Source organism: Lepidochelys kempii, chromosome 1 (genome assembly GCF_965140265.1).
Source record: "Lepidochelys kempii isolate rLepKem1 chromosome 1, rLepKem1.hap2, whole genome shotgun sequence".
Classification (NCBI taxonomy): domain Eukaryota; kingdom Metazoa; phylum Chordata; order Testudines; family Cheloniidae; genus Lepidochelys; species Lepidochelys kempii.
Genome location: NC_133256.1, coordinates 269,715,317 through 269,728,858, shown reverse-complemented (window position 1 = coordinate 269,728,858; position 13,542 = coordinate 269,715,317). Strand labels below are relative to the sequence as shown.

Genomic DNA, 13,542 nt, shown 5'->3' with positions numbered 1-13,542 from the left:
TTCACCTCTGAGTATAATCCAGGTAATACTATGTGATCAAATATATACCACTGCTAAGCATGAAGGAGCTATGACAAAAATTATACAAGGGCTTTAATATGATACTTGGACCTTAAGAAGCCCAAGGAAAGTAAGTTTTAAACAAATAAGATGGGGAGTCTTATGTTACCTTGTAGTGTACTGTTTGTAGTGTCCTGAATTTCTGGTGAGATAAAGGGGGATTCTCAGTGTAGCTCCCACAGCCTTCCAGCCAGGCCCCTGATTAACCAATGTGCACTCGGTTCAATTGCACAGGGCCCCCATCTCAGGAGCAACCAGCTGACCACCCAAACAAAACACACACGCACAAACCCGAGGGCCAGGAAGCAGCAGGGTGTTGCATTGTGGGGGGGAAGGGCCCCACCTGTACGCTGTGTCAAGAGCCTTTGCAGTGTACGTGCGGGATGGGCACCCTCCAATTATTCCCCCTGCAGGCCTCCCACTCCAGGTAGGGGGCTCCCAAAACTCTTTAATCCAACCCTGCTTCCTACAAGTGGCTAGTCCATGACATCGTTAGCCTCTAGAAGCTATTGCTGTTGCCTCCTGCAATAAACCAAGTCATTTTCAAACCAAAACATTTCAGAACAAGCACTCAATGAACTATTTTTCCAGTCTCCAGATTGCCTGTAAGTGAAAGTTCTGGCTGTCCCCGTCTGACCTCTAACCCTGAGAATAGAAATGCATTTTGAGACACTGTTCATTTCAAGACAAACATTCTGAGCATGGAATTTCCTAACGGCACCAAACCTTCTGAAGTTAACATTTCATTTAATGCTGGCCCTGAGTGCTCCTATCTAGGGCATCAAAAGTAACACGCAGGGTGAAGACACCAGATATAAAAGGCTGATGAGTGGCCAGTGATAGCATGAAAGCGTGTGGTCTGGAGTCAATACAGCTAAGCATTATACAATAAGAATATTGCAGGTAAGAGAGGAGAGGGACAGACAAGAGGAAAGGGCAGGAAAGGATAAGGCCTGCAGAAGAGAAAGGAAGTGATTCTGGAAGAGACTAGAGTAGTGAGACAGGACCATGCAAGGAATAAAAAGAAACAGCAGCAGGGTGGAAACCTGTAGAGGGAGCCCTAAAGATAGACTGAGGTGCAAGCTCCACACTCTGGACGTTCGATCCAACAGACTCCCAGAGCTCTAAATGGTTTGCAACATTCCAGGATCCCTGGGTTTCCCTATTTCCCTTTGAAACCATCACTTTTGCTTCTGATGCATGATTATTCATTGTTTATACTACCAGAACACCGAGAAGCCCCAATCAGTTCCGGCGCCTCCACCTTGAAGACTTCAGAATGTACTTATAAAAAATAACTTGCCCTTAAAAGACTTTTATTTCACTATTTCTTCTCTTATCGCCAAGCTAGTGAAGGAAGTTGAGTCCACTCTGTGTTGTGTAGTTATTGAAGGACCTTTATAATGCCATCAACATGCAAATCTGAGTTGCATCATGTAGGCACAATGGGGTGAGACTTTGTACAACTATTTTTAAGGGATCCAGATGAACACTGGAATTTACCCTCGTTATGTATCTGCAATTGCCATAGGGTTAATATTCCCCGGTGACCCATAAGTGAGTTGTTTGGTCGACAGCATGCTGCTCTTTGTAGCTGCTTTCAAAGATATATGATCTGAGTTATTTTGGCAATGAGAAACTGCTCGTCTTTTATTACCACAATTATGAATGACCAAAATGACAAAGCAGAATACCTTTCAAGTCTGGAATGTGTGAGAGTACAAAAGAGACAATGAGTGGTGGAGTGCCAGATTTGGAGGCCTGCTTAAAATGTATCACATTACACAGATCTGCTTTAGAACAGAAATTACTGGTCCTCAGAACAATCATGCTACTGTTTTGTTTTTCTCCTCAGAAAGTACAAGGATCCTTGATGTCTACCTCTTTCTATTCAGTGATTTCCTATTAATTACCAAAACTAAACGTAACAAAAAGGTAACAATGGGCAGAAACAGTCACACTTACTGTATGTGCTTTTTGCATCCTGGAAAATTTTTATGCAAGTATTTTGGAAGAATTATTTTTAAGAGAAAAACGCAAGTGGAATAATGTATATGAAGGACAGTAATAGATATTTTTAATATAAATAGCGAAGAGTAAAACACACCACAGTAGTTCTTCAGGGCAGTTTAAATGACAGGAGATGTGTATAAAGATGCGATGTTATAGGGTTGATATGGTGTCCAAAGTGTGTATTATTGGTCATTTCTTTAATTCCTTTACCGTTCCCCCAGTTCCCGTACCCAACATACTGGATCTCTAAAGCCAATTGCATCTTCTGAAGTGTGCTGGGCACTTTAATGATACATATCAATTCTATAAACTTGCAGTCTTTTGTGTAAAGGGTGTCAGAAATCAGAACCTTTGGGAGCTAATGAGGAAAAACAGAGAGAAACAGTGAAAATGTGAGCCTCGTGGAAAGAACAGCAACATACTCAGAAACTCTGGGTTCTATCTCTGCCACTGCCCTCACCAGGCATAAAATGGGAGGAATGATACCTCCTTTGTAAGCCACTTTGAGATCTGCTGATGAAATGCACAATATAAAAGCTAGGTATTTTTAATTATTCACCACCAAACAAGCACTTGGCATTTGAGGCTCCAATGTCTTTGAGTACAAAGTCAGTTAAATTTATGAAGATCGTGTAATGGTTTAGCAAAGGTGACATGCTGTAATGCAATAGATGATTGCAGGAGACACTGTCTGAATTAGAAATGGTTTTAAACAAACAGCAGTTGTCACGTTTTTTAGGTTTTGAAAGAGCACAGGTTAGAGTCTATGCCAGCAACACCATGACACAGTCACATTCCCAGTCATATGGTTCTCAACCAGGGGTACATGTACCCCTGGGGGTACGCAGCAGTCTTCCAGGGGGTACATCAACTCATCTAGATATTTTCTTAGTTTTAATACAGTCTACATAAAAAGCACTAGCGAAGTCAGTACAAACTAAAATTTCACCCAGACAAAATGAGAAAGCAATTGTTCAGTAATAGTGTGCTGTGACATTTTTATGTCTGATTTTGTAAGCATGTAGTTTTTAAGTGAGGTGAAATTTGGGGTACACAAGACAAATCAGACCCCCGAAAGGGGTACAGTAGTCTGGAAAGGATGAGAACCACTGCTCTGAACCACACATGCAGGCCCGTAGGAGGCTTTGCCCTGTGTATGCGTGAATCATGTTTCAGAGGCGCTGCATCACGTGTGTGGCCCTTTGCAAATTCCTCATTATAGGTGTCAGTACCGAGCCACCCATATGGCCTGCACAGGGTCTACACTTGGCATATTTTCTAGCAGCGATAAACCCACAAGTGTGAAGAGAACAGTATCCTGTGTTAAACAAGGCATTTGAAAAAAACTAGTATGGTTTGTTTTGTACACTTGGGCTTGACTATGATTTTTAATATGCAGGTTAGCTGCATACTTTGGAGGTTGCTCAGATGATAACAGAAAAAAAATTATTTTGTGGCTTGGTATATATGTGAGGCCTCTAAGCACATTCTGCGGTGAAAACAAGTTGAGAGAGATGTTTAGTGGCTAGAGTTTGTAAACATACAGAGGAGTTTGGTGACTATATAATCAAGTGCTTTCCCTTCCCATTTTCAGAAATATGGGGGCTCAGACGTCAGTTTAATACCTGTATGCCCTTCCTTTTCTCCTGAGCTGCAGTCTTTGGTAAAAGATGGCGGTTCTTGTACAGTCCTGGACCAGCCCATTCCACTAGACAGACTGACACTCAAAAATATTGATCCACTCCATGTGACAGGTACGTTTCATGTGTTTTGTATATTTTGTAAGGCAGCTTTCTATGTACAGTGTATACATAGAGCCCCTGGCCTTTGCACCACTTGCACCTGCCCGCTCACCTCTCTCCTGCCCCAGCATAGAATGGCTCTGAAGGGAGGCCTGCCACTAGAGAGCTCCCATGAGAGAGTCACTTGCCTCCTGAATCATGGGAGTAGGGGGAGTTCCAAGGATGACAGCAGAAACCATGCAAGTCACTGGAGCCTATCTATTGAAATTTGTGTTGCTTTTCACTGTGGCTTTGGAGAGAAGGAGAATGCTATAGACAGTGGCCAGCATTGTCCCAGGGCTATGGAGCCCTATAAAGTGACCCTAGAGTTTTGGGAGGGGAATTTACCACCTTTAATGCTCTCTTCAGTTTAGAGCCTCCTAGAGCCCAATGCTGAGTTACAGAAATAACACAGGGCCATCTGTTAAAAATGTTTCGGTCCCACATACAAGTCAAGTTAACTGTCAAAATCCTACTGCTTGTCCACTGAGCACTCTAGCCCCCCAAATCCACAGATATTAAAAATAAACCTGAAACCCACAGAATTTATGCTAGCCTGGAAGTTCATCCATCCTGACTCATCGGCATTCCACACCACTGCCAAGACAGGCAGCAAAGAGAAAAAACACAACTAACGAGGAGATAAAAGCACTAGTATCAGAATTTAAAAACAGTGGCTTCTTAAACCTGCTGCAGACACTGTCTGTCTCTCCGTGTGTGTCTAAATGCATCTCCCTACCAACACAGCCTGAATCCAGTAAACAAATGGCCTGTGACTTGCACTGCAGCCAGTAGGTGAAGGTAAGGGCAACATCTGCCTCGCTGATCTCGGGTGTGCTAGTTTGGGGCATAGACAGATTCTTGTTGCTCAAGAAACCTCCTGGGCATGTAATATGTGAAATCCAATGAGCGGGACTATTGCAATGAAATGAAATGTTTGCCAGTGTACTGTACTTTAGCTGTACAACTAGTGCTCTATCAGATCACATGGAAAAGCTGCAGCAGATCTGGAACCACATCATCAAAGTGTTGAGTCGTATGTCTGTCTCCCTCCTGCCCACGTCCTCCCTTCAATCCATCAATGAAGATAGACAATGCCCCACTTGTTTACTTCTGCCATTCCTGTCTCTGTGCCATCTTCCATGCTGCCCACTGTGCATTGGACACCTCTATATCCCAGGACATCAGGTATCCACTTCCTTCCCATTCAGATCCTTCCTAAAGACCACAATGTCCACAAACCCTAATCATCCCAGAACACCTCTCTATCACCATGTCACACTGCAGAAAACAGTAATTCAGAATAATTCATTAAACTATAACTTAACTCCCTCTCTGGTCTCTTAGTGCATCTTGTCTCCTCTGAGTCTGTCTTTTAGAGTGAAAATCCCCCAGGGAAGGGACTGACTTCATTTTTGTGTCTGGTATAAATGCTGGACACATCACTGGTACTTAACAATAATATATAATAATAATGGGGATAATGCTATCACATGACAGATGTAGTGGCCTCTGATCTAAGCAGAAGACCTTAAGCATAAAGCTTCCTTCACATGGTGATGGGGGATTTCAACTACCCAGACATCTGTTGGGAAAATAACACAGCACGGCACAGATTATCCAACAAGTTCTTAGAATGTATTGAAGACAATTTTTTATTTCAGAAGGTGGAGAAAGCTACTGGGGGGGAAGCTGTTTTAGATTTGATTTTGACAAATAGGGAGGAACTGGTTGAGAATTTGAAAGTGGAAGGCAACTTGGGTGAAAGTGATCATGAAATGGTAGAGTTCATGATTCTAAGGAATGGTAGGAGGGAGAACAGCACAATACAGATAATGGATTTCAAGAAGGGAGACTTTAGCAAACTCGGGGAGTAGGTAGGTAAAATCCCATGGGAAGCAAGTCTAAGGGGAAAAACAATTGAAGACAGTTGTCAGTTTTTCAAAGAGACATTATTAGGGGTACAAAAGCAAACTATCCCACTGCGTAGGAAAGGTAGGAAGTATGGCAAGAGACCACCCTGGCTAAACCATGAGATCTTCAATGATCTAAAACTCAAAAAAGAGTCCTACAAAAAGTGGAAACTCAGTCAAATTACAAAGGATGAATATAAACAAATACTACAAGTATGTAGGGACAAAATTAGAAAAGCCAAGGCACAAAACAAGATCAAACTAGCTAGGAACATAAAAGGTAACAAGAAAACCTTCTACAAATACATTAGAAGCAAGAGGAAGACCAAGGACAGAGTAGGCCCATTACTCAATGAGGGGGGAAAGACAATAACAGAAAATGCGGAAATGTCAGAGGTGCTTAATGATTTCTTTGTTTCGGTTTTCACCAAGAAGGTTAGTGGTGATTGGACATCTAACATAGTGAATGCCAGTGAAAATGAGGTAGGATCAGAATCTAAAATAGGGAAAGAACAAGTCAAAAATTACTTAGACAAGATATATGTCTTCAGATCACCAGGGCCCTGATGAAATGCATCCTAAAATACTCAAGGAGCTGACTGAGGAGATATCTGAGCCATTAGCAATTATCTTTGAAAAGTCATGGAAGACGGGAGACATTCCAGAAGACTGGAAAATGGCAAATATAGTGCCCATCTATACAAAGGGAAATAAGGACAACCCAGGGAATTACAGACCAGTCAGCTTAACTTCTGTACCTGGAAAGATAATGGAGCAAATAATTAAGAAATCAATTTGCAAACACCTAGAAGATAATGAGGTGATAAGTAAAAGTGGGCATGGATTTGTCAAGAACAAATCATGTCAAACCAACCTGATAGCTTTCTTTGACAAGGTAACAAGCCTTGTGAATAGAGGAGAAGCAGTAGATGTGGTATATCTTGACTTTAGTAAAGCTTTTGATACTGTCTCACATGACCTTCTCATAAACAAACTAGGGAAATACAACCTAGATGGAGCTACTATAAGGTGGGTACATAACTGGTTGGAAAATTGTTCTCAGAGAGTAGTTATTGGTGGTTCACAGTCATGCTGGAAGGGCACAATGAGTGGGGTCCTGCAGGGATCAGTTCTGGGTCCGGTTCTGTTCAATATCTTCATCAATGATTTAGATAATGGCATAGAGAGTACACTTAAAAAGTTTGCGGAAAATACCAAGCTGGGAGGGGTTGTAAGTGCTTTATAGGATAGGATTAAAATTCAAAATGATCTGGACAAACTGGAGAAATGGTCTGAAGTAAATTGGATGAAATTCAGTAAGGACAAATGCAAAGTACTCCATTTGGGAAGGAACAATCAGTTGCACACATACAAAATGGAAAATGACTCGTTAGGAAGGAGTACTGCGGAAAGGGATCTGGGGGTCATAATGGATCACAAGCTAAATATGAGTCAACAGTGTAATGCTGTGGCAAAAAAAAACAAACACAATTCTGGGATGTCTTAGCAGGAGTGTTGTAAGCAAGACACAAGAAGTAATTCTTCTGCTCTACTTTGCACTGATTAGGCCTCAACTGGAGTATTGTGTCCCGTTCTGGGTGCCACATTTCTGGAAAGATGTGGACAAATTGTAGAAAGTCCAGAGAAGAGCAATAAAAATGTTTAAAGGTCTAGAAAACATGACCTATGAGGAAAGATTGAAAAAAATGGGTTAGTTTAGTCTGGAGAAGAGAAGACTGAGAGGGGATATGATAACAGTTTTCAAGTATGTAAAAGGTTGTTACAAGGAGCAGGGAGAAAAAATTTTCTTCTTAACCTCTGAGGATAGGACAAAAAACAATGGGCTTAAATTGCAGCAAGGGAGGTTTAGGTTGGGCATTAGGAAAAACTTCCTAATTGTCAGGGTGGTTTAGCACTGGAATAAATTGCCTAGGGAGGTTGTGGAATCTCCATCACTGGGGATTTTTAAGAGCGGGTTGGACAAAAAACTGTCAGGGATGGTCTAGATAATACTTAGTTCTGCCTTGAGAGCAGGGGACTGGAATAGATGACCTCTAGAAGTCCCATCCAGTCCTATGATTCTATGCTAAATTCATTATGAGTTCAGATTAGTGCAAAGTAACAGCATCAAACAGGAGAAGAGGCAGAAGCAGTAAATAGCTCCTCCCCGTGAACATAGGTAGGCAGTCTAATTTCTTGTAAAAGGCACCAAGGATTAGAACTGAATCACTCAGTCTCCAACGTTGGTGTTACAGCATAATTTCATCCTGGGGGCAGAGTTTAAATGAAGGATTTAATTCTTAGAGAGACAAGATGGGTGAGGTAATATCTTTTATTGGATCAACTTTTGTTGATTAGAGAGACAAGCTTTTGAGCTTACACAGAGCTTTTTTGCAGGTCTGGGAAAGGAATTCCAAGCATCACAGCTTAATGCAACGTGGGACAGATTTCCCAGACCTGAAGGAGTGCTCTGTGTAAGCTCAAAACTTGTCTCTCTCACCAGCAGAAATTGGTCCAGTAAAAGATATTTCCTTATCCACCTTTTCTTCCTAATAACCTGGGACTAACACAACTACAACAATACTGAATTTCATTCTTGTAATTTATTGGCAGGACTTTGTAGTTAATATTCTGACTTTGATCCGAAATTCAGTTATTAATGTCAATATCATTAAGTTTCTCCCCACAAGTGGCTGACTTCCAGGTCAACAGTTAAACATGGCCTGGGAGGATCCTGAGTTGGGGGAAAAGTTAAAGAAGTATGAGCTGGATGAATGGACTATGAGGTGGATAAAAAGCTGGCTAGATTGTTGGCCTCAACGGGTAGTGATCAATGGCTCCATGTCTAGTTGGCAGCCGGTATCAAGTGGAGTGCCCCAAGGGTCGGTCCTGAGGCCGGTTTTGTTCAATATCTTCATTAATGATCTGGAGGATGGTGTGGATTGCACCCTCAGCAAGTTTGCAGATGACACTAAACTGGGAGGAGTGGTAGATACGCTGGAGGATAGGGATAGGATACAGAGGGACCTAGACAAATTGGAGGATTGGGCCAAAAGAAATCTGATGAAGTTCAACAAGGACAAGTGCAGAGTCCTGCACTTAGGACGGAAGAATCCAATGCACCGCTACAGACTAGGGACCGAATGGCTCGGCAGCAGTTCTGCAGAAAAGGACCTAGAGGTTATAGTGGACGAGAAGCTGGATATGAGTCAACAGTGTGCCCTTGTTGCCAAGAAGGCCAATGGCATTTTAGGCTATATAAGTAGGGGCACTGCCAGCAGATCGAGGGACATGATCATTCCCCTCTATTCGACACTGGTGAGGCCTCATCTGGAGTACTGTGTCCAGTTTTGGGCCCCACACTACTAGAAGGATGTGGAAAAATTGGAAAGAGTCCAGCAGAGGGCAACAAAAATTATTAGGGGACTGGAACACATGAGTTATGAGGAGAGGCTGAGGGAACTGGGGATGTTTAGTCTACAGAAGAGAAGAATGAGGGGGGATTTGATAGCTGCTTTCAACTACCTGAAAGGGGGTTCCAAAGAGGCTGGCTCTAGACTGTTCTCAATGGTAGCAGAAAAAACTTTTTCACTAGGAGGGTGGTGAAACACTGGAATGCATTACCTAGGGAGGTGGTGGAATCTCCTTCCTTAGAAGTTTTTAAGATCAGGCTTGACAAAGCCCTGGCTGGGATGATTTAATTGGGGATCGGTCCTGCTTTGAGCAGGGGGTTGGACTAGATGACCTCCAGAGGTCCCTTCCAACCCTGATATTCTATGATTCTATGAAAAAAGCAAATCTTCTTTGGGGGTCAGGAGGACTTGCACTACCCCAATCCTTGACTATCCATGATAGCTCATGGGGCTTTATATTCACAGCCTCTAATTAAATATATACATAAAAACCCCTACACCCTTCCATAGTGTTCTGCAAAACACCTGTCTCGTGTACTATCGTGCACCCAAGTCTTGTCACATTAAGAGTCAATTGCAATTCCCAGGGCAGGGCTACCAAAAGTGACTTTAAAGTCCTTATTCAGACCTCATAGTTTATGGGATTTGTGAGCAATTTTTTCATGGGCTTTTTCCAGTACTAATGTATGGACTGGCATTGCACCAAACTCAGGAGTAGGAACTCTGGGACTAGTGCAAGGACAACTAGATAGGAGAAGATATGAGCTACTGTAACCCACATACCTCCTGGGTATGGTGCTCTGTCCCTTCTAGTGGCACCAAGACCACTTAGAGATTAATGAGTCTGCTCTACAGCCTTAGCTAAGGGCCAGATGGCTCCAGAGGTCCCGGGTTCGATCCCACCCGCCAATGACTGGGGTCTGTCGGCATTATACTACCCCATCAAATGTTTTCTAAAAGCCAGCTGGGGGGACTGAAGCCTGTGAGGATCCATTTGGGAACTTTAAGCAGTGGGTGATTTCACTGCCTATGATCTGGGATATGATGTGACAGGACCCACCCCCCCAGATTCCCTCATGGTCTGGCAGTGGGATTTTTAGAATTAAGTAACTGGCTAGTGCTGGTGTTAGAGTGCAAAACATTTATAACTTCAGCTGATTGTTTCTGGCATTAAGGAATGGCCTGTGCTCAGCACTAGCATTAGAAGAGGCATTTCCTAATGATTTCAGAAAATATTTTGTGCCTTAGAAGGTTATGAAGTGGTTCCCCACTTAGATTTTGACGTCTACACCCCAGTGAAATGGATGTGGAAGGGGAGTTCCCAGCTGCTAGAGAAGAGCTGCTGCAAGGCTGAACGAACAGCAGCAGCACAGCGGACTACATTGTGAGAGTTGTCCCTCTGCAACAGAAAAGGGAGTCGGGGGGTGGGGGGAGGTTTAAAAAGAAATCTTAATATACAGAATTTTGCCGCCACACCCAAAAGTAGCAGGGTTCAAAATTTCCCCTCAGTTTACTCTTCTGCAATGTTAAGGGAGCTCATGGGGACAATTTGGCTGCCCGTTTTAGTGAGATATTTTACAATCGTTAAAGCTGTCTCCGCAGTGATCTGAGAGGAGCAGATGCTGTGCCTCTCGTGCTGCATGAAGAATATTTAATGGGGATTTGACGAATTCTGCTAAAACCCTGAGCCTAGTCCAGAAGCAATTTTCAGTCCAGTGCTTCTTTATTTTCACATTTTCTCCCACCCTCAAGCCTACCAGTGCACACACTGCTTGTTTCAGATTGTGTCCGGAGCAGCTTTTATTTGTATTGCCATAGTGCCAAGGATCACAGTCCTACTCCAAGGCCCCATTGTGTTAGCTGCTGTGCAAACACAGGAAAAGCTCTCTGTGCCCCAAAGAGCTTACAGTTCACACGGCAGCTATCTGTGATCTGACCCTCAAATTTTTTTTAATCCATTGGCAGGGTTTCTTTCTTTAAACAATGAATAGAGAATGGAAATTGTTAGCCCAAAAGATAAATGTCCTAGAAAGTCATGAGCTTGTGAAAACAGAGAATGGAACTGATGGAAATTTATATGCAGCCTGCAGGATAGAGTTCACTGCTGGTAACTTTTGAGTGTTTAATATTTTGAGAACTTCTCTCAGAGCTGTATTTTTATTGGGCTATGCTGACTTGCAGTGGTCAAATTAATCACAGGTGGAAGCTTGATTTTTAGTCTAATTCATAGAGCACATCTGTCATATTACTGAAGGCAGGTCCTATCCTGGAAAGAAATCCAGCTGACTGCAGAAATATTCCATTGCAATAGTAAGGAAGTACCCTTCAGAGCAGAATTATCAGCAGACAAGAGCTGTATAATTACACACTCTAAGTCTAGCCTCAAGCCTGCCACATGTCAGTCCAATGACAAGAAGTCTTACCCTCATCATGCTAGGAAGCCTGTCCTAAAGGCAAAACTATACTCAAACACCAGGGCCATGTACTAGAGATATAAGATTAATAGTGGAAATCTGTCTTTGAAGGTACATAAGGAGCAACATGCCTTTTAACATCTCTGCTCTGAATTTAAACGTTGCAATTCCTCATGATCTCTCTCTATTGAGAATCCTATACCTGTACGCTGGAAGGATCCTTCCTTACAGACACAGATATGCTGCTCCAGTAAAGATTACTAGTCTTTACTGCTGTGAAGTGTAGATTCTGTCATTGATGTTGAGAGTCTCTTACAGTAGTTCTGAAAATTTCATCTTTAAAACTGAATAGCTGTATTCTCTGTAGATCTCAAAAGTAAGGGTCAAGAGTTCTGAGTTATATCCCCAGCGCTGCTATGGATTTGCTATACTTACCGATTCGGGCCAGTAATTTAACCACTCTGCGGCTCACTTTCCCCAGATGCAGAATGGGGATTATATAACACTTACCTGCTAGTATCTCCTAGGAGTGTTTTGAGGTCTGTTTGGCACTTTGATGAGAGGCATTTTATAAGAGCAAATACTACATAAAAGCACACTGCTCCAAAGCAAATGCTGTAAACTAAATGGTTATCAAAAAGGTACCTCAAATATAGCAAATTTAGAGATGACTGGCATGTCTTGGCAGCCTGAACTCTGCATTATCCTCTGGGATATATGCTTTTGTCAAGGTTCCTTCCCCACTCTGAACTCTAGGGTACAGATGTGGGGACCTGCATGAAAGACCCCCTAAGCTTATTCTTACCAGCTTAGGTTAAAAACTTCCCCAAGGTACAAACTTTCCCTTGTCCTTGAACAATATGCTGCCACCACCAAGCGTTTTAAACAAAGAACAGGGAAAGAGACCCTTGACACATCTTCTCCCAAAATATCCCCCCAAGCCCTACACCCCCTTTCCTGGGGAAGGCTTGATAATAATCCTCACCAATTGGTACAGGTGAACACAGACCCAAACCCTTGCATCTTAAGAACAATGAAAAATCAATCAGGTTCTTAAAAGAAGAATTTTAATTAAAGTAAAGGTAATAGAATCACCTCTGTAGAATCAGGATGGTAAATACCTTACAGGGTAATCAGATTCAAAACATAGAGAATCCCTCTAGGCAAAACCTTAAGTTACAAAAAGACTCAAAAACAGGAATATACATTCCCTCCAGCACAGCTTATTTTACAAGCCATTAAACAAAAGAAAATCTAATGCATTTTCTAGCTAGATTACTTACTAACTTTACAGGAATTGTAAGGCTGCATTCCTGATCTGTTCCCAGCAAAAGCATCACACAGACGAAGCAAACCCTTTGTCCCCCCCACCTCCAGATTTGAAAGAATCTTGTCCCCTCATTGGCCATTTTGGGTCAGGTGCCAGCGGGGTTACCTTAGCTTCTTAACCCTTTACAAGTGAAAGGATTTTGCCTCTGGCCAGGAGGGATTTTATAGCACTGTATACAGAAAGGTGGTTACCCTTCCCTTTATATTTATGACAGCTTTTAAAAGCTAACCTCAGGCCAGGGGCATCATTTGCAGGGAGGAGATCCCATCCCACATTCTCAGAATTGAATTTTGATCTGTCCTCCCAGCAGGACTAAATATAAAATAAATGGGCCAGGTTCTGATCTCACTTGCATTAATGGAAGCAGGGAATAAAAAAAATTAATGAAATCATAATTGGGCCCACTCCAAGGCTCAGTGTTGCAATGCTACCCCAGCACATATCCCAGGAGGGAGAGAGGGTGTAATAGGGAAAGTGCAGCCCAAAATGCAAGGCATGAGGGAAAGTCCCCATAACAACTTCTCAGACCTAAGTACTTGGGATGAAATCCTGGCTCCATTGAAGTCAGAGGGAATTGTGCAGTGCGGGCCATTTGGGTAGAGAAATGTCTGGTGTACA

General features: G+C 42.5%; 1 protein-coding gene across 1 annotated transcript in view; it reads left to right on the top strand.

The window, feature by feature from the left end:
- The window catches only part of PLEKHG7 (pleckstrin homology and RhoGEF domain containing G7), a 57,318-nt gene that overhangs the window by 33,055 nt on the left and 10,721 nt on the right, over nucleotides 1–13,542 (top strand). Inside the window, exons 13-14 of the mRNA XM_073338129.1 lie at nucleotides 1,916–1,995; nucleotides 3,668–3,827. Coding sequence (XP_073194230.1) covers nucleotides 1,916–1,995; nucleotides 3,668–3,827 — 240 coding nt within the window. The remainder of the gene's footprint in view (nucleotides 1–1,915; nucleotides 1,996–3,667; nucleotides 3,828–13,542) is intronic.